The sequence below is a fragment of the Astyanax mexicanus genome, chromosome 16 (genome assembly GCF_023375975.1).
Source record: "Astyanax mexicanus isolate ESR-SI-001 chromosome 16, AstMex3_surface, whole genome shotgun sequence".
Lineage (NCBI taxonomy): Eukaryota > Metazoa > Chordata > Actinopteri > Characiformes > Acestrorhamphidae > Astyanax > Astyanax mexicanus.
In genome coordinates, this window is record NC_064423.1 from 23201828 (window position 1) to 23218965 (window position 17138).

At 38.9% G+C, this 17138-nt stretch overlaps 1 protein-coding gene across 6 annotated transcripts in view; it reads right to left on the reverse strand.

Moving 5' to 3' along the window:
* Window positions 1-485: 485 nt before the first annotated feature.
* Window positions 486-17138, reverse strand: part of tle2b (TLE family member 2, transcriptional corepressor b) — a 108631-nt gene continuing 91978 nt past the window's right edge. For all 6 annotated transcript variants that reach the window (XM_015601293.3, XM_049466016.1, XM_049466015.1 and 3 more), the window contains 9 exons: window positions 16477-16618; window positions 16080-16249; window positions 15262-15338; window positions 11679-11928; window positions 11119-11366; window positions 9929-10076; window positions 9604-9754; window positions 7049-7125; window positions 486-5408 (listed from right to left, as the gene is read on the reverse strand). In XM_015601293.3, the coding sequence (XP_015456779.2) occupies window positions 5301-5408; window positions 7049-7125; window positions 9604-9754; window positions 9929-10076; window positions 11119-11366; window positions 11679-11928; window positions 15262-15338; window positions 16080-16249; window positions 16477-16618 (1371 nt within the window). In that variant the 3' untranslated portion in view covers window positions 486-5300. The remainder of the gene's footprint in view (window positions 5409-7048; window positions 7126-9603; window positions 9755-9928; window positions 10077-11118; window positions 11367-11678; window positions 11929-15261; window positions 15339-16079; window positions 16250-16476; window positions 16619-17138) is intronic.

The following is a 17138-nucleotide window of genomic DNA, read 5'->3' on the forward strand; positions in this document are numbered from 1 at the left end:
AAGCAGATTCAATTGTCATTTATAGGATTTTGCCAACAGTGTCAGGGTTGAATACATCTCCAATGCAAAATATTTCAATAAATAAATAAATTAAGAAACTCGAAGCCTGTTTGATTAAATCCTTTTTCTTTTTTTTACGTTCAGTACATTTTGGAGCATGTTTTTATTACTTTAATTGAAAATCATACTTCTTTAGTTTTGATTTAAGTATTTTGTAGCTGGGATATTCATACTGGACTGGATACTAACTTACAAGGGCCAAGCTTGAAGGTTCTGCCATGTCCCTCACAGTCCTTCTTAAACCTAAACATCATCAGAAATCTGTGGACAGACGTCAAAGAGTAGAGCATGTAAAATAACGTTAAATAAATAATAAAGTGTATCTGATATGAACTGATACTGTACAGTATGATTCAAATTTTCTCATACAATTCATAACATGATACTGCTGACTAAACCTGCACACAGACGAAACACTCCAGAGCTTCAAAAGATGACCACAAGTTTAATCGTCAATGTATGCATGTCTGATACATCACACAGGAAGTGCTACAGAGAGATATCACAGCTGTGCCTTTGCAGAAAAAGTCCTTGGCTTTACAGAGAGAGAGAAAGAGAGAGAGGGAGTTTCTGGACATTGTGGGGTTTTTTTTATTCTCAGTATAGAAACAAAGCATTAGGCAACAGTAGATAACAGATATTTCGATAGCATGACATTAAAGATAGGTTGTGATGATAAGGCAGCAGAGAAGGGTCCGGCTTACGCGAGACAAATCCCCCTGTCTTTGGGCAGCCATTTATTCAGCCATTTATAGAAAGGAGGGAAAAATACACCATACTTTCTGCATAACAATAGACCGAACAGAAAAACACTGTAGCACTATTTTACTAATTTCCCATAAAAAAAAAAAAAAAATCATACAGTTCTGTGTTTGGAAAGGTAGCAAGCAAAAGAATCAATCCAAAAGATTCATCCAGAAGATCCTTTTTCATTTTTTTCCCTTTTTGAGATTCTGAGAGAAGCCCTCTGGTTCACAGATCAGATAAAGTCGAAGGAACAGAAACTTGTTTAAAGAAAAACAAAAGAACAAAATCTTGCTCCCAGCAGGCTTTTGGTGGTGCATGGATCGCTTGACTTCTTCTTTCAGACATCACAGGTTGGGTGGGCAACCACAGCTCTTTAAAAACAGTAGGGGTACAACAGGGGTATATCTTAGGGCCTCTTAGGCATGGAACTAACCTGAGTATGGCTGCAGGGAGAGTGGGTATTTCTCTGGCACTCTTCCAAGAAAAGTTCTGAGCTGCTTTCATGCTTTATACCTTGATAAAACATAAGCTTCACACTTAAGCTTCCGTACTTACAACTGAGATCTGCTGGAGCTGAGAAGCAGCTGTCAGCACATACTTCTACGGACTTGCAGTGATTTATAATGTGGTGTATAAATCAGTGCTAGTGTATTTCTTTTCATGTGATCGTGACTATATATATATACAGTATGTGAGTTGCTGTCAAACCAAAACCTTATATCTTCACTTGATTGTTTTTCACATGCAGCCCTGGAAAAAATTAAGAGACCACTTCAGTTTCTGAACCAGTTTCTCTAATTTTGCTATTTATAGGTATAAGTTTGAATAAAATGAACATTGTTGTTTTATTCTATAAACTACAAACAACATTTCTCCCAAATTCCATTTCCATGTCATTAGGACATTTATTTGCAGAAAATGAGAAATGGCTGAAATAACAAAAAAGATGCAGAGCTTTCAGACTTCAAATAATGCAAAAAAAAAAGTTCATATTCGTAAAGTTTTAAGAGTTCAGAAAATAATTTTTGGTGGAATAATCCTGTTTTTTCAATCACAGTTTTCATGCATCTTGGCATGTTCTCCTTCACCAGTCTTACACACTGCTTTTGGATAACTTTATACCACTCCAGGTGCAAAAATCCAAGCAGTTCAGTTTGAATTCATGGCTTGTAATCATCCATCTTCCTCTTGATTATATTCCAGAGGATATCAATTTGGTAAAATCAAAGAAACTCATAATTTTTAAGTGGTCTCTTATTTTTTCCAGAGCTGTATAAGTTCTGGAAAATGTTCGGAGATTCAGGTCTAGAGAAACCTTTCTGGAGATTTTTGGTGTCATATATTTTGCATGGATCAGACAAGGGGCGGTGCCTGTGTAGAGTGTGCTGACTGACAAACTTTGAAATATTCTGCAGTAACCTGATTATGAAGTGTATATAAAAAAACTAAACTCCCTGACTGCCACTGGAGGTTAGGAAGGTTTCCTTCCCTTCACCAGTAAAGTTCCGTCTCGTTTTGGAGATACAAGGTTTTTGTGTGACAGAAATGATATATATATACTAGGCCACAGGAATGAGAATGAACAATGTAGCTGTTCCCTGTTTGCTGGATGAAACCCACTGAGAGTTCAACCTGCTCCTCATTAGACTCCGGGGAAGCCTCTCGCGGGAGACGGAAATAAAGCGCAGGATGGAGAATTCAGCCGGCATTCACCATATGAATATTTAATTGGCGTGTATGGGGAAGTGGTGCATCATGTTTGGGAACACATAATCACATCACTAGTTCCAATCCGGAGAGCATAATAAGCCCTGCTCTGTGGGTGGTAAGTAAAGGTGGCCTTGTTTTCTCTTCTCCCTCTCAATCGCTCACTTCAGTGCAGGTGTTTGGTGGCTCATGTATACAGAATTAGAAAGATGGGGCGGGTTCGTTCATACAGTCCCCGTGAACTTATGACTTTCTGAGTTTACTGCACAGAAGCCTCATTGGAACAGAAGTCATAAACACGGGGTGAATTCAGGCGCTATGTCCTGATATCAACAGGTGAAAAATAGCCTGTAAACACTGCCCTGTGGGCAAGGTGCCAGTGATTGATGGGCACAACACAGCGATAACCAGATAAACCTACCTCTAAATAATCACTTTTAATTGCTAACAAACCCCATGGTAACTTGCTACCACTTGTATTTTTTTTTCTGAATTAAAAAATTGGGACAGATCTAGCCTTAACACATTAACTGAGGCTACATTCACATAACCAGGCAGAAGTGACTCAAATCTGAACTTATCCAAACGGCCTTATTGAGACACAGGTCTGTTTTTTTCTGGGCTGTGTACGCATGCCAAATCTAAACTTCTGAAACTTTGTTTTGATTTGAATCACTTTCATATATGGTGCTAGATTGGATATGAATTCATTTTGTGGATACACAACATGAATGTGAAAGGATGATCCTAGTTTTGTGCCAAATTCTGACTCCCTGCCAAAATCCAACTCCATTCCACTGCAGTAAAGGCACAAGGGTCAATGTAAATTTAGCAATTTAACTATCCGACAATTTAAGTCAAAATTTGAAAATAGAAATGGGGGAAACTTCTTTATTTATTAACTGTGTAGTATAGAAGAAATGAGTTTTCATGCATTTTTACAATTTTCTCTTTTTTATTTCATTTTGTTTGCACCTCACAATTAGAATTTCAGGAAAAAAAACTATTTTAATTTTCACAAAAAGAGAGAGAAGATTTTTTTCAATTCTGTTAGCAAAAGGCAGAAATAAAAAAGTAAAAAACAAGTACACCAAATTTAATGGAAAAAATTAAATAATAACGTTTTTTTTATCCATTTTTCTATGCTCAAATTGCCTGAAATTGACCTGATGAACGTTACACTGTCCCAATTCCTGTTGTTTTTGTTAATGAATAACTATTATAAGTATAATAACAGACAAACAACAAAACATCGCTCAAGTAGAATTAGGTTCTGAACAAAGATTTAGAATTCAGCACAACACCAGGAGTGCAACAAAACAACACATTTTAGGGACAAATTAATTCACATTTCAGATTAATGTGAATTGTCAAGATGACCAAATCCGATCTAAGCAAAAAAAAAAAAAAAACCTGAATTGATTAACGAGGCTTGTAATATGAATGTAGCCTTAATGTGTCAAACCAGTTCTGAAATTCCCCTGGACGATGGTACTCTGGGGAATAATTCCTATAGAAATGTTTTGAGGTCAGCTAAGTTTTTTTTTTTTTTTTTTTTTTTTTTTTCCCCACACTGGAAAATGCTGATCTATGCATTTTATATTAAGTTGTCCAAGAAAGTTTGTAAAACATGATTCTCAGGGCGGAAATGTGGACAGTTATTTATTTGTATTAAGATGCATTAGCAATGTTTTTTTCACTTTAAAGTAGAAAATGTCAGCTAGCATTAGCCTTAAATGCTAGCTACTGCAATATGTAGCTTCCTAGTTGCGTTCCAGCTCTTTAGAGATACAACATCTCACAAAAGTTAGTACACCCACCCCTCGCATTTTTTGTAATATTTCATTAGATCCTTTCATGGAACAACACTGAAGATATGATACTTTGATACAATGAATCTGATCTCATCAGCAGCAAATAACATCTGAACAGACCTGATCTGAGACACAAATATGATTTGCCTGCAGTCTGAACATAGGCTTGATGTACACCATTTCTGAATAACCACCTAAATGGAATAAGCTGCTAGCTACGACTCAGTGTTGTGACAAACTGTCCAAATATAGATCTTTGAGTTAATAAGGAACTGAAAGCTTGGAAATATGCGATGGTTGGATTCATGTGTCTCAGAAGAAACGCATGTAAGCCCTCATCCTCCCAGTTCGGTGGCTATTGTAGGATAAGGAGAAAGCTAGCTAGCGGGAGAGAGCTGACAAGGACTAAATTAGGGAGAAAATTGGGTCTAGCCAGGGCCAGGCCAACTCGTTCATTCTGCTGTCTGTGGCTTTTCGGGGGGAGGAGTGGTCCTGCACTGGGGGCTCATTACAGTGAGGTTTTTTTAATGTCTAATGAATCGATTGTCTGGTATGTGTGTGTTTTCTGTGAGCTGCAGCTCCCTAAGTGCTCGCTGTCTCCTGTGGGCTTTTCTGCTCTCTGCTGAGCTCTTCATCTAGAGACTGCGCTAATTACCCTCCCTCACTCTCTCTCTTTCTCTCTCTCTCGTGCTCCCACTCGCTCTATGTCTCATTTCTTTGTCTCATTCTCTCTCTCTCTTTTTCTCTCTCTCTCTGTGGAGATGGAATGGGGTTGTGGGGAGTGTGTTTAGCAGGTACTTCAGAGGCTGAGCTGGGAAATGCTGTTTAGAAAAAAGAGAATGCTTGGTTGCCCATGGTTGCCCACTCATGACAGTGCTCTTCTTTTATTCCTTCCTTTTTCCATCTGTCTATCCAGCTGACCATCCATCCATCGTCCATCCATCGCTCCCTCAGTCTCTCTCTCCCGCTGCCTCAGTACACCACCTCATACACAGTGGCCTTCTTATCTCCGGACCCGGTGACAATATATTTGTCGTCAGGGGAGACGTCGCAGCTCAGGACGGATGAAGACTCCTTGGACTAGAGAAAGAGAGACAGAAAAGAGGGAGAGAAAAAGAGAGAGGAAGGGAGAAGGAGGAGGGGAAGAGGAGGAAGCAGAAAAATGTTCATGTCAGGCTTGCTTGCATACCATAATTCGCCTAAGCTGAAATAAATAGCACCCTTGTTGGTGACATCAGTGGGTTCATATGAAATATTAATCATGTAGGCAATTTTTCCTCCTCCATTCAGCTTCCGATAAAGTCATCAGCACTGCCGAGTGCTCTCTGAACAGCTGTATCTATTCCACACACACACACACAAATAATATACACACTCTCTCAATAAACAAGGTCCATCAATCTGGCAGCAATGCACCAAAGGTCTTTCTGTCTTTCTGACAGTCATATAAACTTGGTAACTTCCAAAATCAAGGGTATTTTAAGATAGTTTATCCAGATTCTGTTGGTGTAACCGGCTTTCTACTAGATTTTGGAGCGTTGCTGTAAGGAGCGTTGCTGACAATGAGAGCATTCCTAAGGTCACAGTGTTTGATAAACCCCCTCCAAAATTCCACGTCATCCCCAACTTAACAACTCATGCCTATATTTGTACTGGATAGAACACCATTCTATACTCCTTTAATCTATGCCTGTCATTAGGCATGGTGCCCATTAGTTAATATTTATTGTCTTCTGCAGAGACTCATATTCAGTTGACAAACATCTCTATACTGACTAAAACTAGCTGAGTGTTTGCAACTGCACATCTAAACCAGCAATAGGTGCAACAAAGTTTATAAAGTAGCTGAATACATTCATTAGAAGGGGTCCATAAATATTTGAACATATACATAGCCATTTGCAGGCACTTTTTTTTAGATTGTTACAGGTAAAAAAAAAAACACCCATTTTTTCAATGCAGGAAAGTTATAGGATAAGATACTATAAAGCCAACACGCTTGTGTGGGGTTCACATGGGTGGAATGTGGGCTGGTGGGCTCTAGATGGGCATGGGATGCAGGTGTGTTGTACAAATAAGCCCCATAATTATGGTTCCAATGATATCATAGATGGGCCTCATGTTTAACCCCTCCTGGTCCCATAACTGATCCCGACAGGGTCCATCACTGACATTTTTTGTGGCAAAAAGCAATGGTTATTTTCTTTGTGGTCTGAATTTGAATTGTTTTTTTTTCTGATACTGAAGTAAGTTTTTATAATATTTAATTAAGTTGTTTTTGTGGTGTTGCACATGTGGTCTAGTCATGAGAGCATGGGGTATATGATGTGGGTTAGTTATAGTGGATGTGGCTGGAAACGAGAACTTGGTAAAAACACTCTTTTTGCACAACAGAATCGAAGAGTATGCGCTAATCAAGCCAGGCCTCAAAGTTTTCATGTCAGAGAAGAAACAGACAGAAAATCAGTCAAAGTCAAAAAGTGTCCAAGTTTGTACTAACCATACATGCCTCACATGTACATGTTATCTGAGTGGTTCATGTCCCAGGGCTTTTAGTATGTCAGTGTTGTGGATTCTGGTTTAAGTTGGGATCTTATGTATGCAGCCACTCATTCTAGTAAAGCAGCATACTCTGGTCACACTGCTGTAAGCTAAGAATTATTTTTTTAGCTGTTTTCTTTTTGATAATTCTGCTCTGCCTGCTTCTTTATCTCTCTTACCTGGAAGATGCTGGCTCCATACGGCGTTCTCCACGCATTTAACAGATTGTCTTTTCCCGTGCTCACGAACCATTTGCCTGCAAGACACAAACACCAACTCAGTCTGTGGCACAATGTGTACAATTACTATTACAATGTATCATAAGAAGTGCAACAATCATTTACAGGTGTGTACTGTATAAGATCTGTATAAGTCATCTTTAGCCTTACAGGGTTTGAATGCTGATCCCACTGCTGCTTTATAATCAGAGACTATTTTAAACCCTATTTTAATCTCTTTTAGATGGCTTTGGGAATTGCATTTATTTAAATATACACACACTGACCAAAAGTTTCACACCCTAGACTTCTGCAAAAAGTTGGCATGCTATTATGGTTTAGACTATTATGTAAATTATTACAGGTGTAGTCTGATTTTAAAACCTTTTAAGGTTTTGTAATTTTACCTATAAAATTATTATGAAGACTAGGCCTCCCCCTCTACATCTGATAAAAAGAGAAAGGATGGAGCAAGAAAACAAATTTGTCCTTATCCTGTAACACATCTCCGCCATTTGTGGAGGACATTCTGTGGCCATGTGTTGTCTCTCATGGCAGGGCTTCCAACTGATATTATTTAACAGGATAATGCTTGCCCACACACAGCAAAGTTTTCCCTGGAATGTATCATTCAGACTGCAACATTTCTTGCAACACTCGCCCAAGATATCAGATAACAGATAACAAGACCCATAATATCAGAGTATGTGTGTCTTTTAAATGTAATGATTTTTACACAGATATTCCTATGTTCAGTACTGACCCTGATGTTTAAGTAATGCTGCAGCTTAGCTTTACATAAGATCTGTTCTCCTCTGAAAATTTAGCTAATACATTACTGGTTATTGATTCATTGAACCTGTCAAGGATAAACTTTCATACCCTTCAAAGCTTGTCGCTTAAAGCTTTTATAGAAATACAGAGCACTGTTACAGATGCCAATCTTGTAGCATTGTAAAGCCATTTTTATTGATCTGTATGGATTTTAGTATTAGGGGCTTTCAGATTTAGTTGATTGGATATATAAATTGCTTATAAATGGTATCAGAATTACCTTAGGGGCAGTGCAGTGAGAGATGTTAAATTTGAATTTGGGTGGATTACTATAGGTGTCCCACAAAGCTCAATTCTTGAGCCTGTTCTGTTTACAGATCATACTGACGATATTGTTTCTAACTTTCTAATTTACTCAGTGTAGTGTACATATATAGTATATGCTGATTTTACATCAATGCTCTGATTCTCAGGTAATGCATCATACCCTGTTAGATATCTTTAAATTACAATTAATTAGTGCTGGCCTGATATACAATGCTTGAAGTGCTGTGTTGGTTTTGCCTACTTATAGTGTGCTTCAGCTAATGACTTGAGAAAAAACAGACAGCATAAACTCTCTCTAAGTTAAGCAATATGACATTTAGCTTCACCCATCTTTTCATAATTATAGCAACAAAACAGCCCGTTTTCGGCTACACTGTAAACTCAACGAAGGCGGTCTGAGACACTTGTTCTAGGAGAAGAGGGCAGGTCTATCAAATAAGTAGATCAAATAGGACTGGCTCCACCTCTGGTCACTATTGTGCAGACTCTGGTTGCAATTTGCCCTTTACTTATATAAAGTGTAAGGGAACAAAACTAGGGGTGCTTTATGAGAGTCTTCATGAAACGATACACATTAAAAAATATAAACTAAAAGCTCAAGATTTCTACCAAATGTGAAAATACTGAAGAAGTTACAGTGTACAAGTCTCTTGAAATTGGATCAATGAGATAACCTTTAGATATCATGTAAATAATCTTGTGAGGAAGCTATGAAAAAACGCAATGCAAGGGCATCCCTCTGCAGTCCAGAAAGATGCTTATTGAGGCAATATTCTGTTCTGTCTTTAGTTTTTAATTCTCTTTGGCCCTTTGACTCCATTAACACCTCTGCGTCTAATTTATTATTGGTAATAATTGTAATATTCATCTCTGTGAGCTAAGCGTTACGGTGAGTAGACCTTTTTTTTTTTCCTTCCTACATCACGTTGATGTTGTGGCCATTATAAATGCAGGCCATTATAAAACACACTTGAGTAATTTGATTATGCTGCAGGAGCTGGCTGCTTTAACTGGGTTTGGAAAATCCTATTTTACTGACTCTGCACTTGCAGCCTAGAATTATTTTACCTGGAATAACTTAATATTCCCTTATTTTATCACTTGGGCACTTAAATATTTCACTGTTTGTTAATTCTTTATTTAATGTGTTTTACATTCTGGTGTTTTTTAGGGTTTTGTTAAGGTTTTTCATTATATGTAGACCAGAACAGATAAGAGGAGTCAGGATAGAGCAGGAACAAAAACGCTCTTTTTAGAACCAGGTTTTATTTCATAACTACACAGGTTGTAAATATAAAGATGCATTTCCATGTTTAAATAAAGGTTAATAGCTATGATCTATAGCTATAATGTTCTACCCAATGTTCTGTGTGAGGGAGTGGCACTGTTTGTTTGGTGTAAGTGTTAAAACGTACCGCAGTAGGCAAACTTGAGTGAGAGAACACAGCTCTCGTGCAGGTGCAGCTGGTATTTGTCCGGTTTGGAGACGTGCAGCACTTCTACATTACTGCTCTCCATGCCCACTGCAAGCCACTCCCCTGTAGGACAGTAGCCCAGAGAGAAGATCTGTGGAGAAACAGAAACACACCCACATGCACATCAGTGAGATAACCAACAGTGTAATTTAGAAAACAATGTAATTTTATACCCATCAGACAAGTTACAGTATGATTATTGCGTTTTTTAAGCTAGTTAAACTCTATTTCCCACAGTTCCCTGGTGCTGCTGCTGTTTCAGTACCTGTGAGGTGAAGTCGTGCTGCTGGAGTTGCCGGCCCTCTCTCAGGTCCCAGCAGCGCACTGTGTTGTCCAGACCCCCCGTCCACAGTTTGGTCCCGTCGTTGGAGATGTCGATACAGCTGGCTCCGTCTGTGTGGCCCTGGAACTGCCTGTGGAAGAAGAGAAACAAAACAACACACAAGACACTAAATGGACACTAATTACTCCACCATTATGTAACTCGCAGTTTCTGGCTGATGCATTGGGATTTGTAGGCAGCATTTAAACTGCAGTGGATTTCAGTGTGTTTCATATCACCTCATTCATTCATTTCCTATAGAGACTAGCAAGGCAGCAATCCAGTATTAGGATTCAGGTAATGAAGGCAAAACTCACCAGGTGATGCAAGTTTAGAATAAAAAAATCTAAACTTTATGAAAATGGGAAGCAATCTTCACCAGCAGCCAATCAGATTGTTAAAATGAGGTGCGATAAGCAATTCGTCACGTCCCGCCCAGAGACAAGCTACAGGCTAAACTCAGCATTCAGGAGATTCACAACTCAGATGCACATTTGGAGGAAGAAAATTACAATGCCTGGAATATGGAAATAATACATTCTAAATTCATATGAACATCCAGCGGGAAATGATGACATTTTGCAAAACAGGGCCTGCCACATTTAAATGGGTATTGCATAAAAAGCTGGAATGGGTGTTTTTGTATAAAGCAGTAAGTACATGCTATTTTTTATACCCTACCCAAAATAATCCCACCCACTTCTTTTATGCACAAGCATGATGACACATGGCCAGCTTATGCTTAAAGCATTCCATTTAAAGCCAATGTATACTCACATAAAAGATAAATACCATCAGATCACTACTTCTTAAAATTTACACTTTCAGCTTCCCTACTACATGCAGAGATGTACTGCCAATATAAAAGGACACTCTGGCCCAAATAACCATGAATATATCCCAGATGTGGTCTTTTCCATTCCAGTTAATCTAATTGGCTAGCTTATGGGCAGGGGTCTGAGGCAAGTTGGCCTTCCAATCCAATTTAATTTGGATCGGAATGGGGTTTTTACAGCCGGGTTGCGTCCAGAGTTATCATTTTTAATTATTTATTTCAAAACATATAAAAATATTTTAAATCCAACATAGTCATATTTCTCACTGTCCAACAGTCTGCAAGTTAGGCAGGTTACCTGACGAGCGTCTGGTTGTGGAGGTCCCACACTACGATGTTTCCGTCGCTGCAGCAGGAGAAGCAGACCTTGTTGTCTGGACTGATGGCCAGAGCGTAGCAAGCTGGAGCAGAGGACGTTAACTCTGCTTTAATGCGTGGAGTGGGCGTGGCCAAGTCCCAAATGGACAGAGTGCTGGCTTCACCTCCCACTATCAAGGTTCGCCCATCTGGGAGGAGCTTGCAGGAGCGGATGTAGTTGTCCCTGTTCTGATTGGATGAAAAAAAAGAGAGCACAGACTTGAAGAAAGTGACAGAATAAACAAAATGTATTAATGATGTCAATAGATTAATACAATTTATCGGAATAATCACAACAATATTCTGTTGCACTTGTTTTTCTTCTTAGTTGATATTTAATAGTAAATAAGTTATTATAAGTTTGGCAAAGAGAAAAAAGTACATAAAATTCCCACAGTTTTACAATAAAATCCACAGTCTATTGGACTTCCAGCATCATTTTCAGCAGCTGTATTTAAACGATGAAAGTAAACAAGTCTAAGTGTGTGAGGTTGTACTGACCAGGCAGTCCAGCTGGGCCATCGGGCTTTTGCTGCCCGGCTGGCTGATGTCCCACACTTTGACGCAGCCTTTGCCGCCAGTGTAGACGTGCCGTGTGGAGGTGCTGATGGTGACGGCACACACCACCTCTCCGTGGCTGAGGGTGTGGATCTGGCGGGCGTGGCGTGGAATGCCAGGGCCCAGGAGGGCATCAGAAGGGAAGGGCACAGGCTGCATCTGCCCATCCGCACTCACGTGGAACGAGTAAGCACTGAAGAGGAAGTAGGAGAAAGAGAGATAATGGATGTATAGTGATTGAGAGATCTAGCAAGAGGGTTGAATTGAGTAAAAATTTATTTTCTTCTTATTTTCTATTTCATTCTTTCCTGTAGGTCAAACGGTCCTTAAATAAAGATGTTTATTTAAAATGATGAAACTTTAAACCACAGTACTTAAACCAATCCAAAAAAAGAAAATGCAGTTAACCTTGTTATCAATCAACTCCAATCTACAATTGTCCTGCATGTTTTGGGGAAACAAGGTATTTTTAGAGGTATTAAACTCTTAAGGTCGCTGTTCCTATCTTTGTTTTTAAGGGTTTTTATATCAGCACTTAAAATCAGACTCCTGTTAATTCTCACTAAAGATATGATTCAAATATGCTCCAAAACATCTGTACCAAAATCCTTGAGAGCAGATGATCTCAGCTCAGTCCCAAACAATATCTTGATTGGTTTGTTTGTGTTGAGAACTTGATCTGACCTCAAAAACGACCCAACTATCAGGTGTACTTCACAAGTTTAAGCTAATTTGTATTCTGCAGTGTCTGCAGTGCAAGCTCTTAATATTTTTTTATTTTAGCCATTTTTTCATTTTCTGCAAATAAATGCTCTAAATGACAATATTATTTGAGGAATTTGGGAGAAATGTTGTCTATAGTTTATGGAATAAAACAACAATCTTCATTTTACTCAAACATATACCTTTAAATAGCAAAATCAGAGAAACTGCTTGACATACTAAAGTAGTCTTTTTTTTTCCAGAGCTTTGTCACTGTAAAACAGCGAGGACACAAGACAGCTGCTCTTCAAAACTTTCCATCAGTTTGATGCTGTTGAGTGCTGCACTGCCCCCTAGCATGTTGTTTAATTCTATACCACTTTTCTCCCCAGTTAAGCTATGCTGATCACCCCACCCACTTAGCTGTACTCCCCCATTCACTAGCGCATGAGCTCTCTGAGAACACACGTGAAGCCTGTTTTTTTTTGCATACTTGTGTGTACTTCGTTATATTCCACTAATTATTTTAGGTGCTACATTACAAATGTACATCTTTTCTTCTAATGTACTTTTTTTTTTAAATGCACTCATTCTGCATGACCCATCTGTTTTGATAGGGCTGAAAATAAGTAATGGATGACTTTAAAAGCTCCTCTTACTTTAGCACAACACTGTCAGATTGGACTGATGTATATATATATAAAGTCAAATGAATGAGTGAATGGATGGATAATAAAATAAGAAAATGCGTGCATTAACATGTTTTTTGAAGCTTGCTTCTCTTCAAAAGTGATCATATCCAAGATTACAATGAATACCTGTGACGGTGTCATATATATATTAACACTGGCTAATGTTCTTTATTTTTAATATACTGGATAATGAAGCTATACGCTATACCTTGGGGCTGCAAAATATGGCATTTATTCACTGTTCATTAATAAGCATCTGAAGTGTGCAAACGAGATCCTGACCTTTATTTCTAAAAGTAAATTGCTTATGGCAAAAACAATACAAGCCAATCTTCAACCCTGGCTTTTAAATTAATCTTAATAAGTGTTTCACAATCCTAATTTATTGCATATGCCCACAATACTAGTATTAGGTCCACATCGCGCAGCTTGACCATGCACTGCCATACATCACAGCTGAAAGCTTCATAAAGCAGGCAGTCAGTGGGGAATCTTCAGCATGAGGTATAATTAAAAGCACAGGCTGGACTTCCTCTTCTTCTTTTTTTTAATTAAATCCAGCGTATCTCATTTTTGCTCCCCCGTGGTTGTCTTTAGCAAATTTCCTCAGTTATCTTACATGCTGTGTTGCTTGTTCAGAACAGGCAGGCCAAACTTTAGTCCAGTGCAACTGACCACTATCGATTAGCATTTTAATAAATAATCAGTTTGAACAATTCAGGGAAAAAAACACTGTGCTTGACTTCTATTTCATTCATTAGCTCTTAATTAGTATCCAGATTTGTTTAGCACATACAGGCACTAGGTTTTGATTTACTCTATTGCAACAATTCAATAGTCCAAGACTAGGCGTACTAGGGGAAACTGCCCCTACATGTACTGAATCAAACTGTCTTTTCCATTGATTCATACTCTGTACTGTGCTGAATTAAACTATTTATTGTACTGAATCAAAGCATAGTTCTATACTGATGTAAACACTTACCTGCACACCATCAAAGCACATAGTGTGTTAAATCAAAATCTATTTTACTGCATCAAAGCATGCACTGTACTAAATTAAAAACCAAATGCATCTCAACGCATTATCATACTCAATTAAATCATGTGCTATACTGAATCAAACTGTCTATAGTACTTTCTAAGTACTGTACTAAATCAAAGTAAGTATTCTACTTTTTTCAATATGTGCAGTACTAAACCAAAGTATGAATCAAAAACATGAACTGCACTGAATTAACCACTGTATAGTATTGAATCAAAGCTTGTACTGTTCTTAATCAAAGCATACATTCTACTGACTTATGACATGTACTGTACTGAATCAAAGCAAATAATGTAGTAAATCCAAATCTGCACTGCACTGAATTAAAGTTTGTACGATACTAATTTAAAACTGCACATATTTTGCTTCATTTACCTAACACTTGTCCAAATGTTTTATAGATACCCCTTTAAATGAATGAATTTCAGCTACTTTAAGATGAAAGATGAGCAAATGTACACACACAGCTTTTAGACATTATTGATTATTTAAGGATCAATAGAAGTGTCCCCATACGTTTGCCCACAAAGTGTGAGTAATGAAGGTGAGGGTAGAAGAACACGTGTTTGATAGGCAGGGTCAGACAAATCATCTTGGTCTGTCAATCAATGGCACAGTAGAGTTTTCTCTGATCTAGACGACACCGTGATTTTAACCCACAACATTCTGTTACTGCCAGAAAAGAGCTGCCTGGTTGGTTTGATTCCAATGACTGCACAATTAAACCAACCAATCATGAAGAAGCAGAGGTCCAAATAGTTTATTTTTATTGCATTGATTGTGATACAGGCAGACCCAGAAAACCATGAGCTACGTCAAGTGTATATTCCATGCATTAGAATAGAATAATACATTTATAACTGGAATGTACTGGAAGTGTTGGATAGATGTGTATCGTACAATGTTGAACTTCTCATAACACAAAAAATCAAAAAAGAAAAAAGAAATAGGTCAAGCCATGGCCCAAATGGCCCCCTGCTTCAGCGATCAATGGTCCACACCTCAACAGCTGTGTAACAGAATCCCAAAAAGGAAGGGCGTTTAGGAAGGCAGCCTGAAGAAAAAAGCCTTAAAGGGAGAAACTCACGGCTTGCCCCCGCTGGAGCCGGGCAGAGAGGAGGACAGCCCTGAGGGCCTTAGATGAGACCGCGATTCATACGCCACCTGCAGGACACAAGGTACAGAAACACGCATGTTAGAATGTATTTATTACTTCAAAAGCATGTAATCAACTGCATTGTATTAAAATTACACGGGCTGTCACTACTGATTAGATCAGAAACCAGTTAAAAAAAATATTACTGAAGTTCAGTGAAATGCCAAAAGTCAGGGGATAACACTATGTAAATTGATTTAAAAAAATAATAATAAAATAAATAGTATCTCAGGGGATGGCTTGGAATAAACTGTGAGGTGCTATCTTGTGTGTCAGGCTAATGGCAAAGTGAATCATCAGAGTCTAAGTGAGGCTTGATAGTGGGTGCCTGACATTCTCAAATACATATGTGTATCTTGTACATATGCGTGTATTAGGAATACTTTATAGGGGGCATTACTGTCCACAGTGGACAGCACAGTGGATGGTAATGGTTGTGATCACAGGTCTGTGCAGAATTCCCATGGGACACAACAAATACATTACAATACTTGATACTAGTTCCACGTCTCATGACATTTGACATTTGGTTTCTCAGTATATAGTTCTTTATGAAACCAAAAGTGGGTCTTATATAGCATTGCTCAAACAGTGATAAAAATAATAGCAAGGCTGATTCCTAAAGAATTACAGACAGCCCTTACAGTGAGTCTATTTACTGAATATAGTCGGACACATTAGAGAAGATGCCTGAAAGTTCCCCAGTACACAAATATCACTGTGCATATAGTATGTGAATGTGTATTCACCATAGGGCTGCGTGTGTAGGCACTGGCTGCAGTACTGATTTGGGGTGAGAGGGTGAGTGAGCCCCCAAAACCTCCTGGACTGGCCAGCTCTCCGTTCAGCCCGGCGTGAGATACCACTCCAAAATGAGCTGGGTAAGAAGCAGGGGTCATGGACAGAGGACTACGCAAAGCTGCAGAAAAGAACAACAGAAAAAATAAACACATTAAAACATTTTGATTATTCATTTTAAAAATGGAAAAAGAAAAAAAAACTGTCTGCACCCTACTTATTTCTAAGCCAACAGTACAAAAAAAATCATCTCAGAGGACGAGGCACTTGTGTGCCACAATGTGCTGCGGTCAGCAGGACTGATAAAGGGCGAAAAGGCAGTTGGCGGACGGAACAGCTGTGTCTTACCCAGGGGGTCTGCAGAAGAGGCAGGTTTGGTGACCAGCCGGAGGCAGGACGTGCTGGGTCCCGGGGGTCCGGGGGTAAGAGCCTCACGGTGAGAAGGAGAACTACTGCCTGACTTAGAGGAGGGGGACTGGCATTTCTCCGCCTGCAAAAGAGCAAGAAATCAATGCTCAATTCAATTACATTCAGTAAAATCTGAACAGTCTAAACTTAATATGCTGCCAAGGACAGACTGGCCATCGGGACTATGGGGAGAATTCCCAGTGGGCTGCTCTATTTGTTGGCTGTGCTGCTGCTCTACAGACAAAGGCAGAAAAAGAGAGAGAAAGATGTGGCATGAGCAGCTCACAAATACACACACTGCATCCCTAATGCACCTGTTCAATCATATGATCCAACTATAAAGCTTCCCTCTGACCACTAAAAACCAGCCAGACTTACAAAGAGAGAGAGAGAGAGAGAGAGAGAGAGAGTAAAAGAAGAGCAGAGAAAAAAATAATACAAAGAAAAATGCTCAGAAAAGTAAAATACTTGGACATTCTCAGATACAGTATAAGCACGTGTTGTCTCCTGCATTGAATGTGATTCTGACAAATGCACTGCACTGTCAACTTTGGCTGGTAATGGCTTCCTGTGATGTATTCCTGACACACAGGTTTCTTTTC